At 37.4% G+C, this 23,560-nt stretch overlaps 1 protein-coding gene across 2 annotated transcripts in view; it reads right to left on the bottom strand.

Moving 5' to 3' along the window:
• Positions 1-4,991: 4,991 nt before the first annotated feature.
• The window catches only part of LOC123549334 (protein SSXT-like), a 42,193-nt gene continuing 23,624 nt past the window's right edge, over positions 4,992-23,560 (bottom strand). The window contains exons 5-8 of one of the 2 annotated variants that reach the window (XM_045337345.2): positions 21,987-22,145; positions 20,167-20,739; positions 17,550-17,771; positions 4,992-8,462 (exon numbers count right to left, since the gene is read on the bottom strand). In XM_045337345.2, coding sequence (XP_045193280.2) covers positions 8,140-8,462; positions 17,550-17,771; positions 20,167-20,739; positions 21,987-22,145 — 1,277 coding nt within the window. In that variant the 3' untranslated portion in view covers positions 4,992-8,139. The remainder of the gene's footprint in view (positions 8,463-17,549; positions 17,772-20,166; positions 20,740-21,986; positions 22,146-23,560) is intronic. The other variant, XM_045337346.2, reaches the window with a different exon arrangement.

The raw sequence follows: 23,560 nt of genomic DNA, 5'->3' as shown, positions 1-23,560 counted from the left end.
TAAAAATAGATATAACATATTCACTGAAAACAATTATAATGACCGTTTGTATGTATATTACTATACCATAACAGCAGCTATATATTACGGAAGAGCATTAGTGCCAGGTGTATGTTATTTATTTACTCGAAATTTCGATTTACTAGTTAAGGTTTGTCGAAATTTCGAGTTACTAAGTCGAAAATTTCGAGTTAGGTATCTCGAAAATTCGAGTTACTTACTACAATAGTTGCCGTTGATGTATAGGTCCTGGCCAAGATTTGGTACCTGGTGTATCCATCGGGTAACCCTACAGGGTCATATGATTAAGATGACCGGACAGCGTTTGCTCATAAAATATCACTGTTTGAGTCGGGAAGGTTTGAGCCTATATGGCAAGGAAATATAGACAAACCATAATTGAACGTGTAGTAATGAGCCCGACCAAGATTGGGTACCTTGATAGAGCTAGATTTTGAGGAAAGGTCATAGAAGGTTATCGGGAAGTATTCAAACTTAGAATATTTTACTATTTTGACCATATCTGGAATGTTTTCGACCTAGTTCAAGCCCCTACCACATGAACATACTATACATGTAAATGAAGGTATATATCCTGGATACAGCTTGAATTCTGGAGTAGCTCCAGAGGCTATTTGGTAGCTCATACATTGACATATTGTAGTATATATTCAAGTCCCTACATGTTCGGTACAATATATGGATGTGTAGATAGACGAGTCAAAAGTCGTCAATTACATTTTTGGCATTTGACAGACGGACGGACTGACGTTCAAATTTTGCAGATAAAAGGGGCAAGATACGAAGTCGAAATTTCGTGTAAATCGAAATTTCGAGGTAATAAATAGCACACACCTTGCACATACGCTCTTCCGTACATATGAGTTTAGGCGATATAAAATTCAAACTTAAGAGGGCGTGGACGGTAGCATCCATTTTAACTACCGTCCATAACAGGCTCAATCAAACCGAGCCCGCAACATTTTCGTTTTTGTTGTGTTGAGCGACCTGTGGAGTTTCCACTTTTTCTATTTTAAATGATGGGGTAAATGGCCAACTCACCCTGAAAACTTGTCTGTTGCTCTGCACAGAATAATATTTTAATTTTTGACATTATAAATCCATTAAGCATTTCTTGAAAAATGGACCTGTCATATAGCACTAATGCTTTATAAAAAGGAGTCATGTAGTAACGTATGCTGTTTCTAAACGTCGAGTTACTTCGGTTTTCTGGCGTCAGAGGAATGTAATAGTCGTACCAAAGCCAATTCCCGGAAAATAGTGTAGTTTATTTAAGTTTAAAGATCAAAACGGACATTAAAGAAATCGGACATACTGTTGCAGTTGTATCCATCACCGACTGCATTGAAATCATTTTTGGCCGATTACTTTATATACCTGCTTTGACAATTCGATTTCGAGGAAATGGTTGTCGTGTTGTTTGATAGTGTCTTACTTACGCCGTAACGCAATGTGATCAGGGGTGGTTTGTTACTCCATCATCAAACTGTGCAGAAATGCTTACATAACGGCAAGGAACTGCACTGAATAAGTATTTATGGCTGGAATAGTACATATGTGGGCTCCTGTCTCACTTGTTGTTTTCCAGTCGAATGTGAAAAAAATATGATAAACTCATTAGAAAACTTACCGATCACAACGGAAAATACATTCACCCGGTCTTATTTATACATCGTTCCTGTGACGAATCCTTTGGAAGCACCGTTTCTGCGAAAGCTATCAGTATGAACTCGTGTCGTAACCATTCATTGGACACACTGTCGGGGAAGTTAACACGAGTCACATATTAGGGCTGGATTTGACTATAAAACTTTATATCCAGTTTTGGTGTTTATGATGGACATTCGAAGCTCCCCAGTCCGATATATCGTTCCACTATAATTTTCTTTAGCGGGTTACCCGATTTTCGGTGTTTGGCTGTAGATACGTTTGCTGTGCTAGATGTTTTCAGAGATTTTTCTCTTACTTTTTATGCCATCGCTCAACAAAAAAAAATGCTTATTTCGTCAAGGGTTTTCTTTCATTAAGACCACTAGAATTTTTCAGAACATTTTCATATATCAGACTTACTAAACTTTAACAAGGGCTACGTTTAATAATACAGACTTGCGCATTTCGTTTTAAGGCCATGTTTTGAATAATTCTGAAATGCACTGTATTTATTCACTGTAACCAGCTGGTTCAAGTGCTCCCATAAAATCGGTCAATAAAGTATTTTTACTCTTTTTTTCTTACATGAATAATACTACAAAAGCTAAATGCATGAACAATTTTTTGATGGCTTCGCTTGCACAGCATTTTTATCATTAAGACCACGAGGCGACACTTCTATATGCATACTGGAAATATGCATGCGTCTTACAAGTATTATGCGCTCTGCGTAGCTCTTATGGTTTTTGAGAAAATGTGGACCTAAACAAAACTTTTCACCAACGCCGAAGATCAAGTGACAATACCTCGTAGTTATTTTTTTTCAAAAATCAGACGAGCTAAAAATGGAGAAAATAAACATATTTTTTTTATGCTTTTCTACCAATATCTTACACTTATTTTTACTCACAATATCATTTTTCTAAGTTGCATAAACTTGTCACATACACTTTCTATGCCAAACTTGACGGCAACAAGAAATGTGTCCATGGGACACAGATGCCCCCACTACATGACAAAGGACACAAATTTTTTCCTAGGTCAGGGGCCGTAACTCCTACAATACTGAATGAATCCGGACGCGAAACCCCAGGTGCACAACTGCACATGCTGACCAACATTCCTGTAAACTTTGGTGACTCTAGGTCAAATACTTTTGGAGCTACGCGCAACACAACATTAAAATGACCAATTTTTAACTAAGTCAGGGGCCATAACTCCTACACGACTGAACGAATCCAGACGCGAAACCCCAGGTGCGCAACTGCACATGCTGACCAACATTCCTGTTAACTTTGGTGACTCTAGGTCAAATTTGGAGCTACGCGCCACACAACATTAAAATGACCAATTTTTAACTAAGTCAGGAGCCATAACTCCTAAATGACTGAATGAATCTGGACGCGAAACCCCAGGTGCACAACTGCACATGCTGACCAACATTCCTGTAAACTTTGGTGACTCTAGGTCAAATACTTTTGGAGCTACGCGTGACACAACATTAAAATGACCAATTTTTAACTAAGTCAGTGGCCATAACTCCTACACGACTGAAGGAATCCAGACGCGAAACCCCAGGTGCACAACTACATATGCTGACCAACAATTCTGTAAAGTTTTGTGACTCTACATCAAATACTTTTGGAGCTAGGTGCGACACAACACTAAAATGACCAATTTTTACAAAGTCAGTGGCCATAACTCCTACAGGACTGAATGAATCCGGAAGCGAAACCCTAGGTGCACAACTACACGTGCTGACCAACATTCTTGTAAAGTTTTGTGACTCTACGTCAAATACTTTTGGAGCTAGGCACGACACAACATTCTCAGACGGACGGACGGACAAGGGCAAATCTATATGCCCTCCCACAGAATGGGGGCATAATGAACATGTTGAAAATATTCAACCAAACGGAGCGATTAGCTCTAAGGCATAGGACAGAAAGCTGGCTTACAGTTGTACCTACTTCCTCTTTGCAATTTTTGGTTGAAACATGCATTATTTTTTGTACATGGAGAAGAGCTCACGTAGTGATCATGGTAAACTACTGTAGCCTGGCGCTGTCAGTTCACCCATTTGTTCAGATTTCCTTAAAATGACATCTACATCACTTGATAGAAGCTAATAAAGCCAAGCTCGAATGTTCTTTAACAGTTATTCCTGTTGCAAGTACGGGGCACTTGAGTATGGATCCTGATCAGTGGGAAACAATTTTGTGGTAGTGTCAGTCCACAGCATAAAATCCCAAATAAACAAGTAAAATTCCCATTAACTCAATGTTTTAAGTTTTGTTCTGGGTGTAGCACTTTTTTCAACAGTATTTTCAGCTATGTAACAGCGGGCAGTTAAACTAAACAGTGTTACAGAAAACTGTACTAGGACTAGCCTGTTCCCCCACAAGTAACTACCAACTTCTCTACATGAATCAGCAGTGAAGAATGAAATCACAACAATGCAAATCAAACTGTCATGGAGAACTTATGTCTCACCTGAGGAACTCATGACCCTGCAACACATAGATCTGTGCTCTCCCTAATGAGCAAAGCTGGCCTGCTACCTTTAAGGTAGTTCTGCACGTTTGGATTGGAATTTTTTCTACAATGTAGAATTTGATTAAACTAAGATTTTTTAAAACTTCAGAATATACCTAGAAAATTCAGCAAATAAAAAAGATAGGGTCGTGTGCTAAATTTTTTTGCTAAACTGATTTGAAAAATTTAGACCTCATGCAATTTTTCATAATGAGAGTCTATGGGAAAATCATAATATTTTAGTCAATAGAAATTTTTCTACAATGTTGATTTTGATGAACTTCTCACAGTTGTAAATAAACATATGACCTATAATGTGGTGAAATAAAATGTATAGGTCTGTGTGTTTATTTTTGAGATACTTGACCATGTTTGAAGACAACGGAATATTTCACGCTAATTTTGGGACATTATTTTGAATTATTTAACATGTCATATTTTGACTTTAGGAAATATAGTAACCGTGGCATTTTGATAAATTTACTTACTGGTTGTCATTAATTCATAAAATGATTTTCAGTTCCGTATGCCGAATGCATGCTTTATTCTAAGTTTTTCGGATAAATGACGTTACGCCATGACTTCCAGTTTATCAAACATGCAGAGCTACCTTAAAAGTTAAAATCAGCAAATTCATACTCCAACTAAATAGTTGTTCCGACCAAACCATGACATTTCATGCCCAGTAAATTAAATGTTTTTGCAATAATGTACAATCTGACAAGTCCAATATTTCAAGCAATTTTTTTTTACCATGCCTAAAGTATAATACAGAACTAAACCAGTTTTACTTTTCAAGTTTTTACTCTGATATTTTATACAACTTGATAGCCATTTTATAATGATCTCTAAGTAATCTCTATCTACGATACAAACACTAAACAAGACGGTTCCATAATTTTGTACTTTTCTTGCCTTTCTCATAAAACTGCTCGAAGAAGTCATTATTTGGTAATGACAAATTTTGGCAAAAATATATTTTTTCTTAAGACAAATGCAGCTACTGGAAATAGATTAATTTTGCTTTTCTTCAAAACCCTACAAAATACCAAAACCATTTTTGGAGAATAATTAATACAGCTGAAAATAATTAAATCACATGTTTGACATCGCCAAAATGAAATAAATAAAATCTGGAAAGTAGATCCCTAGGAAGCACCCAGAACAAGGCAAATAGTGAAAATTGCAGGCTCGGTTTGATGGAGTCTGTCCATGAGCAGTAATGGAAAATGCAACACTGCCAACACCCCCTAACACCGGCTTAAGCAGTATTCAATCTTCAAATCTAAATGAGTTGAAATCAATGATCCTGAAGGACCATACATACCAAGCCATTACATAAATTTGGTAATACACTTTAGTGTAATAATGCTTAGACGTTGATGCCGTTTTAAGAAGAGGAGACAATGGGCGAATTTACTTGGTCTATAACAGGTAAAGAAAGAAGAAATTTTCATGTTTCAACACGAAAAGCTAACATGTGATCAAAGAATTTTACATTTGTGTCTTTCCATGTTGAATAAAATTGATGAAATGCTCGGCAGAACCATGCATTATTATTTTATTCAACTCATTTGATAAATTTAATATGAAAAAGACACTCAAGTAATATCCCCTAAATAGAATTAATCCCTTGACAGCATTTGAAATTAAGCAACAGTAACTGAGAGGTATTAGGTAATTTGGAACCATTTATACAACAATGTCTACAATAAAATACAACAAAAATATGATACGAAAATATAGGTATAACAATGCTAACATGATTTTCAGAAAGTTTTCATTTTCATTGAGCATGGAACTGCTAAATATACCTGTCCTGTATTAAAGGTTTTCAGGTCATGATGGGTCAAAATCAATACAAATAGATTTACTGAAAAATTACAGAGCTCTGACTTTGGAGTCTTCAATTAAAACAGTGTGAGCTGCAAACAGAATAATTAAGAAAAAAATCTTCCAAAGTACTCCATTCAATGCAGAATCACAATATATTAAAAAAAATTTGTGAACAATTAAATTTCATTACAGAAAAAGTTGTTCTACTTATACATGGTCAAATAATCTTGTATTCAATACTGAAGCAGTGACCTGCAAACTTTCAAAGATTTCCATGGGAAATACCACGAAACCACATACTATTGTCCACGACACTTAAGCAAATATAAACAAGGAGCTGCGTTCAATAAACGCTTGATGCCCCTGGTGGCATCCTTGTCGAAAGATTTTCCAAAACAAGGTCAAGGTCAAGGTCAAACTGAATTCAGGTGATGTTTGAAGATGAGGAATGGTCACAGGTTACACCTGTATTAGTATCAATTCATTCTTGTAAGCGGTATTGATGCTAGACGAAACGGTCACATTTGGTTAACCAAGAGATAGCCCATACAAAGCAACCAAAGTCCAAAACAAGGTCAAGGTCAAACTGTGGTCAGGTGATGTCTGAAGATGAGGAATGGTCACAGGTTACATCTGCATTAGTATCAAGTCATTCTAGTAAGGGGTATTGATGCTAGACGAAACAGTCCCATTTGGTTAACCTCGTATGGACGGATGGACAGGACAGGACAATCACTATATGCCTCCTGCATCAGTAGATGCCGGGGGCATAAAAAAGCACAGTTAACTTCAACAGATGCGCAGACATCTATTTCCGGTTGTAAACGATGTCAAATGTTGGGCCATAAGAAACCTAGGCAGAAACAATTAAAGATTATGCGGAAAAATAAATAACACTTTGTAAACCAAAACATACATGTTACAGTCAAATAAGCTTACAGAAATATCAGAACTACTACTTGGGGTCACCTTTATTGATTGTTTACATCTGCAGATTTTTTAACATATGGGAAAAACGAAAATACTATACTTTCAATTTCACATTCTAAAAAATGATGGGTTTCGGTATTCCACGAAAAATCAGTGATTACAAAGTTGCAAAATGGAATTTAAATATAGCAATTGCTATTTGCATAGTCTGAAATCGTAAATTAAAGATATGAAGGCTTGCAATTCTATGGAAGGTAACTTCAAAAGTAAACACCTGATTTCTTAACTTTTAGCCTGCTAAATTTCTAAAATGGACTGGTCCATCATTCAATTTGGGTAGTACAACTTATAATTCAAAGGGGTGTTCACTGAAAATTTACTGACTGAATAGCAAACCGTGCAGACAATGATCAGCCTGCACGCAAAGGCAGAATAACTTGCCACCAGCAGGCTATAGGTTAATATTTAAATATCAAGAACTTCCGTCTCTCGTCATTCTGCAGGGTTTAAATTCTTCCAATAAACTGAAGACATAAAGTACATTTAATAAGAGCAGAAATATGTTTGATATAAAAATGACCAATTTAGTAGCATGTAAGGCTAATGGGTGAATGATAATCTACTGCTTTTAAGCATGATTCTTGTTCACTAAGTCTATGTCCTATATACATGACAAATACATAATTTATATACAAGGTGCTCATAGCATAACAAATATTACATTTATGTTAAACTAGTATCTATATATGAGCCGCACCATGAGAAAACCAACATAGTGGGTTTGCGACCAGCATGGATCCAGACCAGCCTGCGCATCCGCGCAGTCTGGTCAGGATCCATGCTGTTCGCTAATGGTTTCTCTAATAACAACAGTCTTTGAAAGCGAACAGCATGGATCCTGACCAGACTGCGCGGATGCGCAGGCTGGTCTGGATCCATGCTGGTCGCAAACCCACTATGTTGGTTTTCTCATGGCACGGCTCATATGAATATAACATATGGCTTTTAAACTAAAAGCACTGAAATGGTTGTCTCAAAAGATTACTTTCACTTGATAACTTTAAGCAACAAAAGCTAGATTTCAGAATTAAACATGTCGACTCATAAATCATGATCTCTAACCAACATAAAAGATTTTTTGTAGCTTCTTTTCCATGTTGCTTTCTACTAATTGCCTGATGTCGGCTGACTGGACATCTGACCTCCAGACGGCTGACCTTGCATCTGTCCTCCCATTGGCTGACCCTGCATGTGACCTCCCATAGACTGATTTGGCATCTGACCTCCCATTGACCCCTGGTTTGGCATAGGTCCGCCCATGGTTCCCATCTGACCTTGCATCTGGTTTCCCATCATACCAGATCCCTGCATCTGTGGCATCATCTGACCTTGACCTGACATCTGACCTCCCATCTGTCCCTGACCTTGTGACCCTTGCATTGGACCACCCATCTGACCCATTTGACCACCACCACCTTGCATTGGACCAGCTGAAAATACACCAGCACGTTACTGTAATATGTCTAGTTATATTTTTTTGTGGAGGTGTGAGAGCTGCAGTTGGGGATCAGTATCTTATTTAGTTAACAAGAGCTGTCACAGGAGACAGTGCGCTCGACTATTTCGATGCTGCATGGCGAAACTGGGCACATCTGAGGAAGCTGGAGCTGTCACTGGAGTGTTTAATTACTCCAATGAAGATATTGGACAATAGTTTATGTCTGTGTCAAATGTATTTAGTAATAACAGAGGTAGAGAAGTGTATCAAAACATTAAATAAGTATAAAAGGGACACAATTCATGGAAAATTTCTGCAAAAGATATGCACCATGACATTGTTTCATATCATGTGGCTAATATTGTGGAGCAACTATTTGAAGTTTGAATCAAATAAGTGAGATAGAGAAGTGCTTCACAACTTGAACCTGAAATTCTAGTAAAAAGGGGGCATAACTTAGCATTTTGGTGCCAGCATTATGAACATTGTGTCATATGATATGGGTGACCATTTGAAACAACTGTTTAAAATTTGAATAAATTCCATTAAGTAACATGAGAGATATCACGAAAAAGCATCAAAATTGAACTGAAATTCTAAGTAAAAAGGGGACTTAAGTCACTAAATATTTGTGCCAGAATTATGGACCTTTTGTCATATGATGATGACGATGATGTGGAAGAAATGTTTTAAGTTTGAATCAAATTCATTAAGTAATAACAAAGATGAAGTGAAAGTGCATAATTCATGAACAAGAGGGTCATGATGACCCTGAATAATATGAGCCACATGTTTCAAATGGCAAACTGATGCTAAAATATTAGAAAGTAGGTCAGTAGGTCACATTCATGGTCACTGAAAGTCAGTTTTAAGATTGGTGTGCAAAACTGTACATGTCATCCAAATTTCATGGCTGTATCTTAAACAAGAGAGATGACTAGATATGACCTAGTTTTTGACCCTAGATGACCCATGTTCAAACTCGACCTAGATTTTATCAAGGCAATCATTCTGACCAAATTCATGAAGATCAACTGAAAAATACAGCCTCTATCACATACAGAAGTTTTTTCTTTGATTTGACCAAGTGACCTAGTTTTTGACCTCAGATGACCCATATTCAAATTCGACCTAGATTTCATTAAGGCAATCAACCTGACCAAATTTCATAAATATCAACTGAAAAAAACAGTCTCTATCGCATACACAAGATTTTTCTTTAATTTGACCTAGTGACCTAGTTTTTGACCTCAGATAACCCATATTCAAAACGGACCTAGTTTTCATCAAGGCAATCACTCTGACCAAATTTCATGAAGATCAATTGAAAAATACATCCTCTATTGCATACACAATGTTTTTCTTCGATTTGACCTAGTGACCTAGTTTTTGACCCCAGATGACCCATTTTCGAAATCAGCCTAGATTTTATCAAGGTAATCATTCTGGCTAAATTTCATGAAGATCAGTTGAAAAATACAGCCTCTATTGCATACACAAGGTTTTTCTTTGATTTGACCTAGTGACCTAGTTTTTGACCCCAGATGACCCATTTTCGAACTTGGTCTAAATTTCATCAAGGCAATCATTCTGACCTAAATTCAAGAAGATCAATTGAAAAATACAGCCTCTATCGCATACACAAGGTTTTTACGTGATATGACCTAGTGACCTAGTTTTTGACCCCAGATGACCCATTTTCGAACTCGGCCTAGATTTCATCAAGGTTATCATTCTGACCAAAATTCATGAAGATCAATTGAAAAATACCACCTCTATCGCATACACAAGGTTTTTCTTTGATTTGACCTAGTGACCTAGTTTTTGACCCCAGATGACCCATTTTCGAACTCGGCCTAGATTTTATCAAGGCAATCATTCTGACCAAAATTCATGAAGATCAATTGAAAAATACAGCCTCTATCGCATACACAAGGTTTTTCTTTGATTTGACCTAGTGACCTAGTTTTTGACCCCAGATGACCCATTTTCGAACTCGGCCTAGATTTCATCAAGGTTATCATTCTGACCAATATTCATGAAGAAGAATTGAACAAGAGGACCATGATGGTCCTGAATCGCTCACCTATCTCCACATGACCCAGTGTTCAACTGAGTATGACATCGTTATTTCTATTATTTGACATACTGACCTAGCTTTTGAGCACATGTGACCTAGATATCATCAAGATAAAAAATTCTGACCAATTTTCATGAAGATCCATTGAAAAATATGGCCTCTAGAGAGGTCACAAGGTTCTTCTATTATTTGACCTAATGACCTAGTTTTTGAAGGCACGTGACCCACTTTTAAACTTGACCTAGATATCATCAAGGTGAACATTCTCACCAATTTTCATGAAGATCTCGTGAAAAATATGGCTTCTAGAGAGGTCACAAGGTTTTTCTATTTTTCGACCTACTGACCTAGTTTTTGACCGCACATGACCCAGTTATGAACCTGACCTAGATATCATCAAGCTGAACATTCTCACCATTTTCATGAAGATCCATTGAGAAATATGGCCTCTAGAGAGGTCACAAGGTTTTTTCTATTTTTAGACCTACTGACCTAGTTTTTGACCCCACGTGACCCAGTTTCGAATCTGACCTAGATATCATCAGATGAACATTCTGACCAATATTCATGAAGATCTCATGAAAAATATGGCCTCTAGAGAGGTCACAAGGTTTTTCTATTTTTAGATCTACTGACCTAGTTTTTAACCCCACGTGACCCAGTTTCGAACTTGACCTAGATATATTCAAGGTAAACATTCTGACCAATTTTCATGAAGATCCATTGAAAAATATCGCCTCTAGAGAGGTCACAAGGTTTTCCTATTTTTAGACCTACTGACCTAGTTTTTGACCGCACATGACCCAGTTTCGAACTTGACCTAGATATCATCAAGATGAACATTCTGATCAATTTTCATGAAGATCCATTGAGAAATATGGCCACTAGAGAGGTCACAAGGTTTTTCTATTTTTAGATCTACTGACCTAGTTTTTGATCCCACATGACCCAGTTTCGAACTTGACCTAGATATCATCAAGGTGAACATTCTGACCAATATTCATGAAGATCTCATGAAAAATATGGCCTCTAGAGAGGTCACAAGGTTTTTCTATTTTTAGATCTACTGACCTAGTTTTAACCCCACGTGACCCAGTTTCGAACTTGACCTAGATATCATCAAGCTGAACATTCTCACCAATTTTCATGAAGATGCATTGAGAAATATGGCCTCTAGAGAGGTCACAAGGTTTTTCTATTTTTAGACCTAATGACCTAGTTTTTGACCCTACGTGACCCAGTTTCGAACTTGACCTAGATATCATCAAGATAAACATTCTGACCAATATTCATGAAGATCTCATGAAAAATATGGCCTCTAGAGAGGTCACAAGGTTTTTCTATTTTTAGACCTACTGACCTAGTTTTTAACCCCACGTGACCCAGTTTCGAACTTGACCTAGATATCATCAAGATGAACATTCTGACCAATTTTCATGAAGATGCATTGAAAATATGGCCTCTAGAGAGGTCACAAGGTTTTTCTATTTTTAGACCTAATGACCTAGTTTTTGACCCTACGTGACCCAGTTTCGAACTTGACCTAGATATCATCAAGATAAACATTCTGACCAATACTCATGAAGATCTCATGAAAAATATGGCCTCTAGAGAGGTCACAAGGTTTTTCTATTTTTAGACCTACTGACCTAGTTTTTGACCCCACGTGACCCAGTTTCGAACTTGACCTAGATATCATCAAGGTGAACATTCTGAGCAATTTTCATGAAGATCTTGTGAAATATATGGCCTCTAGAGAGGTCACAAGGTTTTTCTATTTTTAGACCTACTGACCTAGTTTTTGATGGCACGTGACCCAGTTTCGAACTTGACCTAGATATCATCAAGATGAACATTCTGACCAATTTTCATAAAGATCCCATGAAAAATGTGACCTCTAGAGTGGTCACAAGCAAAAGTTTACGGACGCACGGACGCACGGACGCACGGACGGACGACGGACGACGGACACCGCGCGATCACAAAAGCTCACCTTGTCACTTTGTGACAGGTGAGCTAAAAATACAGCCTCTATCGCATACACAATGTTTTTCTTCGATTTGACCTAGTGACCTAGTTTTTGACCCCAGATGACCCATTTTCGAACTCGGCTTAGATTTCATCAAGGTTATCATTCTGACCAATATTCATGAAGATTAATTGAAAAATTCCACCTCTATCGCATACACAAGGTTTTTCTTTGATTTGACCTAGTGACCTAGTTTTTGACCCGAGATGACCCATTTTCGAACTCGGCCTAGATTTCATCAAAGTTATCATTCTAACCAATATTCATGAAGATTAAATGAAAAATACAGCCTCTATCGCATACACAAGGTTTTTCTTTGATTTGACCTAGTGACCTAGTTTTTGACCCGAGATGATCCATTTTCGAACTCGGCTTAGATTTCATCAAGGTTATCATTCTGACCAATATTCATGAAGATTAATTGAAAAATACAGCCTCTATCGCATACACAAGCTAAATGTTGACAGACGACGGACGACAGACGACAGACGCCAGACGACGGACATCGAGCGATCAGAAAAACTCACCTGAGCTCAGGTGAGCTAAAAACAAGTAGGTCAGTAGGTCAAGATCACAGTCAAGTGACTCCTAATTGCTTGAGGTCATCAGATAATTATAATTAAACAGTCTAGGAAATATGATCTGATAATTTTTGAAGTATTTATTCCTATATAACTCAGCATTCCCATTCACGCAAAAATCCACGTAATTCACGCATAAAAAGTCACTTGCATGCAAGTTTTAAAATTCCTCGGGCACAATGCAGGCGTAAAAAATCTGACAGAAAATACACTGTTCGTCCATAAAGAGCTAAAATTCAAGCAACCAGACTATATTTTTGATCCGCACACGCAAATTATAGCAATTTACACTGTTGACAATTTGCTACGTGTCAAGACGAGTTGACTTCACATGCCGATGGCATAATTTAAGCTCCGCCTACTTCAGGTACTTGTGAGATTTCGCGAGAACTGTGACAGCGAATCAAATTATTCGTTAAACTTGACACAACAGTATTCAGCCAATCAACGACGTGGTTACATCTTTGATACTTTCTGACAATTGTCAACATGTGCGAGTGCAAAAACAACGTTTTTGAATGTTTTTTCAACAAGTTGTTGAATAATTAAGCGGTCAGCTGGCATTTACTACACAATTATTTGGTCTCAATTTGTAAAAGAAAGACTCGTAAGCTGCTTGTTTATAAATATTTACAAAATGACCGGTTGCAGACTGACTTTCATCAAGCAATTTTCTACAAATTACTTTTCATTTTTATTGTGTGCTAAATACGTATTACCTGCCGAGTTTTTATAACTTTTTTTTGTTGCTATGTGTTGCAGCAAGATATAGCAGCAAAAAATGTTATAAAAACTCGGCGGGTGATACTTACCAGCGTCTGCTTGAATTTTTGAAAACAGCTTTTTTCCAGAATTATGGAATGAAGTAAAACTCATTGCATGGAAAATGATTTTTATCCATAAACAAGAAAATTATAGCCATCTTTTCAAATTGCTTCACAAGCTTTCTTTTGGGGGTGTGGGGGGGGGGGGGGGGGGGGTATATAGAGTCAGAAATGATAAATTTAATTTGAAGGAAACACTCTATTTTTCACCTAGAAGTCGTTCCACTTTTCTATAAGGAGAAGTGACTTCTAGCTGTATCCGTGTGGTGAATGTGTAAAACAAACCACTGTCATTAACACAGGCTGAATAAAAGTGTCACTTCAATGTCACACCCATAATACTTCTTTATAATTTTGTTTCAGTTGGAACATTTTTCAATTTGTATGGTTTGTACCCAACTTTTTTTATCATGTACCCACATTTCTTGAAGTATGTGGGTACATGTACCCACTTTTCAAAAAAGGCCTCTTTTCACCCCAGGGGCATAATTTAAATAATCTTGTTAGAGATCCACTAGGCAATGCTACATACCAAATATCAAAGGCCTAGCCCTTGAACTTTCAGACAAGAAGATTTTTAAGTTTTTTCCTATATAACTATATAAGTCTATGTATAACTTGAGAGCCCCCAGGATGGGGCCTCTTTTCGCCCCAGGGGCATAATTTAAAAAATCTTGGTAGATGACCGCAAGGCAATGCTTCATACCAAATATCAAAGGCCTAGGTCTTGCGGTTTCAGACAAAAAGATTTTCAAAGTCTTTTCCTATATGTCTACGTTAAACTTGGGACCCCCCGGGGCGGGGCCTCTTTTCACCCCAGGGGAATAATTTTAACAATCTTGGTAGAGGACCACAAGGCAATGCTTCATACCAAATATCAAAGGTCTAGTTCTTGCGGTTTCAGACAAGATTTTCCTATACAAGTCTATGTAAAACTTTGGACTCCCCGGGGCAGGGCCTCTTTTCACCCCAGGGGCACAATTTGAACAATCTTCATAGAGAACCATTAGATAATGTCACATGCCAAATATCAAGGCTCTACGCCTTGCAGTTTTGGACAAGAAGATTTTTAAAGTTTTTCTTCTTTTTTTTGTTTTTGTTTGGTTTAACGTCGCACTGACACAATTTTAGGTCATATGGTGGTTTTTCCTTTCGGTTGCCATGGCAACCAGAGTTCTCCAAGGAATTCAGTTCTTTGAACGATTTTGAAAGGGGCCACCCAAGGATCATTCCTGTGAAGTTTGGTGTAATTCTGCCCAGTGGTTTTCAAGATGAAGATTTTTTTAAAAGATGTTGACGGACACACGACGCACGTCTCACGACGGACATTGAGCCTTTGGCTCAGGTGAGCTAAAAATTAGTGCCAGAGTTATGGACCTTGTGTCATATGGTGTGGGTTATGATGTGGAACAACTATAAGTTTGAATCAAAACCATTTAGTAATAACTGAGAGATAGAGTGAAAGTGCTCCAAAATTCAAGCTAACAAGAGTGCCAGACTGTCACAAAATACGCACGTCATCGAACTTGGTCTAATTCAAGGGGCATAATCCGAGAGTGTCTGGGGCAATTTGGGTGGTTATCATACTTGCCGAGATATTATGCCCACAAACATTGTCAGCAAGTTTGGTGAAGATCGGATGAAAACTGTTCGACTTGAGAGCGGAAAAAGCTAAATGCGCAGTTTTTTGAGTAATTCAAGGGCCATAATTCAAGAGTGCCACGGGCGATTTCGCTGGTTATCGAACTTGGCCGAGATATTATGCCCACAAACAAAGTCATGAAGTTTGGGGAAGAACAGATGAAAACTGTTCAACTTTGAGAGCGGACAAGGCTAAATTCGCAGTTTTTTTGAGTAATTCAAGGGCCATAATCCAAGTGCCTGGGGCGATTTGGCTGGTTATCGAACTTGGCCAAGATATTATGCCCACAAACATTGTCACCAAGTTTGGTGAAGATTCGATGAAAACTGTTCGACTTAGAGAGCGGACATGCTTTGGACGCTGACTGCCCGCCAGCCGCCGCCAAGGATGTTCACATAATACGCCCTGCTCTTTCAGAGACGGGCGTATAAAAAGGGGGATAATTCATAAAATATTGGTGTGAGAGTTATGACCCTTGTGCCAGATAATGTGGGTGATGATGAGGAATTAACTATTTTAAGTTAGAAGCAAATCCATCACGTAATTACAGAGATAAAGAGAACAAGAGGGTATGATGACCCTGAATCGCTCACCTGAGAGGCCTAGGTCTTGTGGTTTTAGACAAGAAGATTTTTAAAGTTTTTTCCTATACAAGTCTATGTAAAACTTGTGACCCCCGGGGCGGGGCCTCTTTTCACCCCAGGGGCATAATTTGACCATTAGATGATGTCACATGCCAAATATCAAAGCTCTACGCCTTGCGGTTTCAGACAAAAAGATTTTTAAAGTTTTTCCTTTCGGTTGCCATTGCATGGAATTAAATTCTTTGAACAATTCTGAAAGGGGGCCACCCAAGGATCATTCCTGTGAAGTTTGGTGTAATTCTGCCAAGTGGTTTTCAAGAAGAAGATTTTTTTAGAAATTGTTGACGGACACACAACACATGTCACACAATGGACTTCAAGCGGTCACAAAAGCTCACCATGAGCCTTTGGCTCATGTGAGCTAAAAAGTGCATCAAAGCTTTAACCAAGGTGTGGACGCAGAAAGACGCCGACGCGGATGCCAGGGCGAGTAGGATAGCTCTCCATGTACTTCGTATGGTCGAGCTAAAAATCACTATTACTCAAGGTCTATAACAGTAACACAAAGAGGATATGTCTCATTTTTACAAAGTTTTTACTTATAAAGCACAATTCTGCTATTGTTTCTTTATTTTTTGCGGCTATAGTAACAGTATTGTAAGTGTAACTCATATTATAAATTTGTGTTAAAATACTTTTTACATATGCATATGAGCCGTGCCATGAGAAAACCAACATAGTGGGTGTGCGACCAGCATGGATCCAGACCAGCCTGCGCATCCGCGCAGTCTGGTCAGGATCCATGCTGTTCGCTAACAGTTTCTCCAATTCCAATAGGCTTCAAAAGCGAACAGCATGGAGCCTGACCAGACTGCTGGTCGCAAACCCACTATGTTGGTTTTCCCCTGGCACGGCTCATATATGATATTCCAAAGCAGAAAATGGGCATGGCCAGTCTATTTAAGATCAAAATTAGAAACCTTTGTAAAATGAATGATAATCTTAGTTACATATATTTTACTAGCATGGTAAAAGATTATACTCTACAGTAAGCACAATATGAACACATACCAATTCAACAAAAGGTAGATATCAATCGTAGTTTCTAAAACAAGCTGACTGATTGGATCTACAATTTTTTAGCTTAGTCAAGTTTGATTCTATAATTAACTTTTAAATTAACAGATGTTTGCTTTGTGTTATCAAATTGCAGAATCCCTCAGGGTATACTGGCAACCCTGACCTCACATGCTTCCAACTCAACAAACTCCTCAGGATACCCTGGCTATTACAAGCACCTAAAAGCATTCATTTTCTGTAAAATCATATATTTTATTACCTTGCATAGGCCCTTGATTCACATTTCCAGGTGGACGATTGTAAGCGAATCTTTGCTGACCTGGATACTGCCCGTACTGTTGCTGACCCATGTTCTGATTATATCCTTGACCTTGAGGAAACCCTCCCTGACCTTGACCTCCTGGACCATAGTTACCCTGTCCACCATATTGACCTTGGTTAGGATAGTTACCGACTGGTCCTCCACTATAAGGTTGTTGACCTAAAATAAATATTTTTTTTTTAATCTATCATACTCGAAGTACAGTTGAATCTCTGTATCTCGATTCCAAGGGATCAAATGTTTACTCCAAGATGAACGAAATCTGACTTAAAGTGGTATTTTGTGCATCATGTGATTTCAGGATGAGACTTGAAAATGTCTTCGAGATAACAGAATTTTGCGAGTTGGAGATACCGAGTTTCAACTGTACTTATGTATACCTTAGGTATCCTATCATTACAAATACAGCAGAGCAACTCCATGGTGTCTACACATTTTGGCATTGGTGTAACACACGTTACCTTCAGACTCTGTTGTAACACAAATGTTACCTGTCTGACTAAAAAAAAGAAGAAAGGTAACAGTTTCCTAGAAGTTGATGCCCAAGAACTAAAAGGTTGCAAGTAAAGAAAGAGTACCCTTGAAAAGTTTAGAAAACTGTAAAAACAAACTCTGTATTTTGTTTTAAAGATTTCTCACTGGAACTTTTCCTATCCATATTGAAACCTCATAGCTGAAGCTTTTACATACCGACAGTACAAATGTCACATGATTATAGAGTCGAAGTTCTGTAAGAAATTCTTTATACCCCTTATTTCAATTTTCTATAATGAAGGGTGGAATCAGCTACATACAACCTATTAACTATAAAATTACTTACCTTAAAACATATAATTTGCAATCTTAAAAGATTGTTAGTGGCAGATACAACCTTTTTCATCAATAGATATTTCTAAAACTGGACAAAAAATGGGTTTTAAATAAAGATATGACCATATAATTTATTATTAACGAAATGTCATTTTTTGTTCCATAAACAGGGTTACACAATGATGATTTTATTTTCAAGTTATGACCCTTTTAATGCAGTTTCAAACAAGAGCTGTCACTAATGGTGACAAATGCCCCCGTAGCACCTTGACCTTTGACCTGGTGACCTTGACCTGGTGACCCCAAAGTCAATAGGTGTCCTGTACTCAATAAGTACTACTATTAGCATGTGAAGTCTGAAGGTCCTGGGTGCAGTGGTTCGTGAGTAAAGTGCCTTCATGCAAAAAGTTAACGTGACTAAGAACCAACGGACGGACAGTTGAAAAATAATATGCCTCCCTTCGGGAGCATAACAAGAGCTGTCTGATGACAGCGCGCTCGACTATTCGAAGAATTGATTGAAGAATGGGGTCAAAATATTTTTACGGATATTCAGACAAAAGAAATAAATAGATTAGACAAACAATGTTCCTGTATTACTATGATTTCGATAAGTCTTGCACTAAATGGCAATATATGAGGCAATTTCAAAGTCCAAAAAGGGCCATAATTCAGTCAAAATAGTTATGTACTCTTGCCTACAGATAGAAATCATAATGATAAACAAGTGTTCAAAGTTTAAAAGCCATATGTCAAATAGTTTTGACAAAACATGGACTTGTATGAAAACAGAACCAATTTCAAAGTCCAAAAAGGGCCATAATTCAGCCAAAATAGATGACAGAGTTACTTTCTCTTTCCTACAGATAGAGACTATTATACTAAACAAGTGATAAAAGTTTCAAAGCCATATGTCAAACACTTTACAAAAAATATAAACTGGTACGAAAAACTTAACCAAGATTTCTAAGTCAAAAGGGGCCATAATTCAGCCAAAATCCTTGATGGAGTTATGTGCTCTTGCCTAAACTGGACATGGTGATGGTAAACAGGTGTTGAAAGATTTCAAAGCTTTATCTCAAAAGACTTTGTCAAAATATGAACTGGTACGAAATATTAACCCAGATTTCTAAGTCGAAAGGGGCCATAATTCAGCCAAAATCCCTGATTGAGTTATGTACTCTTGCCTATAACTGGCTATGGTGATGGTAAACAAGTGTTGAAAGTTTCAAAGCTTTATCTTAAAAGACTTTGTCAAAATATGAACTGGTACGAAAAACTTAACCATGATTTCTAAGTCAAAAGGGGCCATAATTCAGCCAAAATCCTTGATGGAGTTATGTGCTCTTGCCTATAACTGGCCATGATGATGGTAAACAAGTGTTGAAAGTTTTAAAGCTTTATCTTAAAAGACTTTGTCAAAATATGAACTGGTACGAAAAACTTAACCATGATTTCTAAGTCAAAAGGGGTCATAATTCTGCCAAAATCCTTGATGAAGTTATGTGCTCTTGCCTATAACTGGCCATGATGATGGTTAACAAGTGTTGAAAGTTTCAAAGCTTTATCTCAAAAGACTTTGTCAAAATGTGGACTGGTACGAAAAACTTAACCAAGGTGTGACGCCGACGCCGTGGTGAGTAGGATAGCTCTACTTATTCTTCGAATAGTCGAGCTAAAAATGTTTAGGTCATATAAGGCATAAGTAAGTGTACTGCCTTATATTTCTAGGATGTCAAAGTACCTTGCATCTGGGGCCTCTTAAACATTCCTTGACCCGGCTGTCTCATCTGCCCAGATCCCATCATCTGACTGCCACCTTGAGAACCTGACATCATGGATGGGTTCTGCGGCATCATTTGCTGATTCTGTGAAATCATTGGCTGATTTTGTGACATCATAGGCTGATTTTGTGACATCATTGGTTGATTTTGTGACATCATAGGCTGATTTTGTGACATCATTGGTTGATTTTGTGACATCATTGGTTGACTTTGCGTCATCATTGGTTGCCCTGATGACATTGGCTGACTCTGAGCCATAGATGTCTGACTCTGTGATATTGCAGCATTACTTTGTGACATCATTGGCTGATTGGGCTGTGATGCTGTTTGATTTTGTGACATCATAGGTTGGCCTTGCGGTACTGGTGGCGGGTTTGCCTGTTGTGACATCATTTGCTGATTCTGTTGTGGCATCATACCTTGAGCTGGCTGATTTTGTGACATTGGGGTCTGCTGATTTGGGAAATTCTGATTTCCTTGTTGTTGAGTGTATGATGGATTATTCATCTGTCCTTGGTTACCCATTGGCTGGCCTGAAAAATAAGAAGAATCAAAGCCTTAGTGAATATATATAGATAATTGTGTTTTGAAAGTCTTAGCTCAAGACAACTTAACAGCTGATTATAAAATCCAGTACCTTCATTCAACAAGACAATGATTCTATTACGAAAGACAGGATATAAGACAGTGTTTTTTTTTATTTACAAACCAATAAATACTTGTAGCTGCAACATTTGATACAATCTAGAAAAAAAATCCAGCCATTTCAGCTTCAGTTTAACACTTTTTGTCAAAAGATTTAATGCCATAATTCCTATGTGCTAAATGCGAAGAGGCTTTTACTTAAAACATGTTGCCAAAAAGTACATGAACATATTTGTGATACTTTGTAACATCAGAACTAATACTGGATTAGTTATGGTCAAATTCAAACTCACTTTTAAGCCTCAGAAGTAACATATTAATGAATGCTTAAGTACTGTAAATAATTAATGTAAGATGGAAACCAGCTTGATATTTGTTCAGAAACAGACAATAAGAGTCTGTCTTAAATGTTATTTTCATTTTCATCTAAATACATAAGTAAATAGAAAAATTTTAGTAAAGGATTCATGAAGACTGCTTAGTCATTGAGAAAATGTGGAAGAATTCCTACAATACAAGAAGTATTCCACAGAACATAAGTAAGACGTAGAGTACTGACTACAGTGTAACCTCTGTTATGTGAACACCACTCGAACCACAGAAATGTGTTTGTTATAATATGAGCCACACCATGAGAAAATTAACATAGTGCGTTTGCGACCAGCATGGATCCAGACCAGACTGCGCAGGATCAATGCTGTTCGCTAACATTTTCTCTAATTGCAATATGTTTTGAAAGCGAACAGCATGGATCCTGACCAGACTGTGCGGATGCGCAGGCTGGTCTGGATCCATGCTGGTCGCAAACGCACTATGTTGGTTTTCTCATGGCGTGGCTCACATTATATATTATAATCATTCCTACTGTGAAATTTAAGTAAATGTAAGCAGTAAAGCTTGTTTCTAAAGAAAAACTGCTAGAATATATATCCTCTTTAGCATGACACATTTCTGTTGTTCCAACATCTTTCTTTTGTTTTCTATCACAATATAAACTGTTAATAATATTATGACAATTTTCACAATATCTGCTTTGGATGATCGCATCAGATTCTAAGATGTCCTAAACAGAGGTTACACTGTATCACCAAAGACAAACAAGCCAGCTACATGTATGAGACACACTGTAACTCACTGTAAGACGTTTGGTTCATTCCAGTCTCGTGACCCGAGGACTCCCCGTATTGTTGCTGTGACCCCTGTGAGTAGCCCCCACCAGCCATTGTTTGTTGGTGTGGGGCTCCCATTGGGGAATACTGCTGAGACGTGGGTGCACTCATTGGATTCATGCGACCTTTATTAAATATGAAACAGATAGAAAGACTGCTAGGAAATAGTCAAGGCATTAGATACCTTATAGAACCTGCTACCTTAGTCATTCCATGCCAAACATTCAGACTGAATTTTACGTCCTTAAGTTACTGTTTTTCACTATCACCTGTTCTCACTTTAAAAGTAAATTAAACAAAAGATCTATTGTGGCCCTAGTCACTCACCTGACCTTTCATGTTTCACTTTGAATCATGAATAGCAACAACCGTGTTTAGTATAAACAAGTGGCTCCTAAAAGGACCAAGTATCCCCATCCGAATAAATTTGAGAGATGACTTCAAAAATGATACTTTATTACAAGTCTGATGAAGATTCATCAAACAGTTCATGAGAAGAAGTTGTTCTAAAGGTATTTGCATTTTTAGCTCTAGTGGCCCCTTATAGGGGCCAAGTGTTCACATTTGAACAAATTTAAAGGTGGTTAATCAGGTTTTTGTCAACTAGTGGATTTGTTCGAAACTTAACCAACTGATTATTTACACTTATTTTTGTTCACCGAGTTCTTAATACACATAAGATTTTCACCCGAAGTATTTTTAAACTTTGATTTTCCAATCCCGGTTGCCCAACCAAGATAGCATTATTTTAGCATTTATATAAGCATAAATTTAATAAACATATTTCGCCTAAGGAATCATATGAATATAAGTACTATTGTGATAAAATTGTCAAAGATTTGCATTGAAAAGTACACATTTTGCCAAAATTCATTAGAAACTTAATATTACCTCCCTTTGTCTATCTCAGTTGCGCAACCAAGACAGACTGAAAACAAATTATTTCCGAAGTTACACGTTGTTTTAAAACTTGCCTTTTGTTTCAGGTAGTCGAAATATTCCAATATTTATCAAATTTTATGCAAATGTAAAACTAGAAATTATACTGAAATTACAAGAAATAATCCACTTAAATTTTTAAACACTTTTGTATTAAAGGGAGATAATTACAAAATTTCATTAAAAGCAGTAAACTATGTAATGGGTCATTTTGTTCCTTAAATAAATCTCTATCAGAATATATGAAAACTGAAAAATGTCAGAAGATGTTGCTCAAATGTGACTGACCACCTTTAAGACATGCTACGCACCAAGTTGAATGAAGATTCACCAAGCAGTTCAAGAGAGGAAGTCATTTAAAGGTATTTCTATTTTTAGTTCTAGTTGCCCAAAAAAGAGGCACAAGTGGCCCATCTGAACAAAGTTGGAATGGGACCTATAACAATACTACAGACCAAGTTTGATGAAGATCCATCAAACTCAAAGGTCCATGAGGAGGCTTTAAAGGTGTATTCTATTTTCAGCAGTAGCAACCCCTCAAACTAGTCAAGTGATATCTTTTGAACAAACTTGACAGTGGACTTTGCCAGGATGTTACAGG

Source organism: Mercenaria mercenaria, chromosome 6, assembly GCF_021730395.1.
Source record: "Mercenaria mercenaria strain notata chromosome 6, MADL_Memer_1, whole genome shotgun sequence".
Taxonomy (NCBI): Eukaryota; Metazoa; Mollusca; class Bivalvia; order Venerida; family Veneridae; genus Mercenaria; species Mercenaria mercenaria.
The sequence above is the reverse complement of the archived record's forward strand: the minus strand, read 5'-3'. Positions and strand labels throughout refer to the sequence as shown.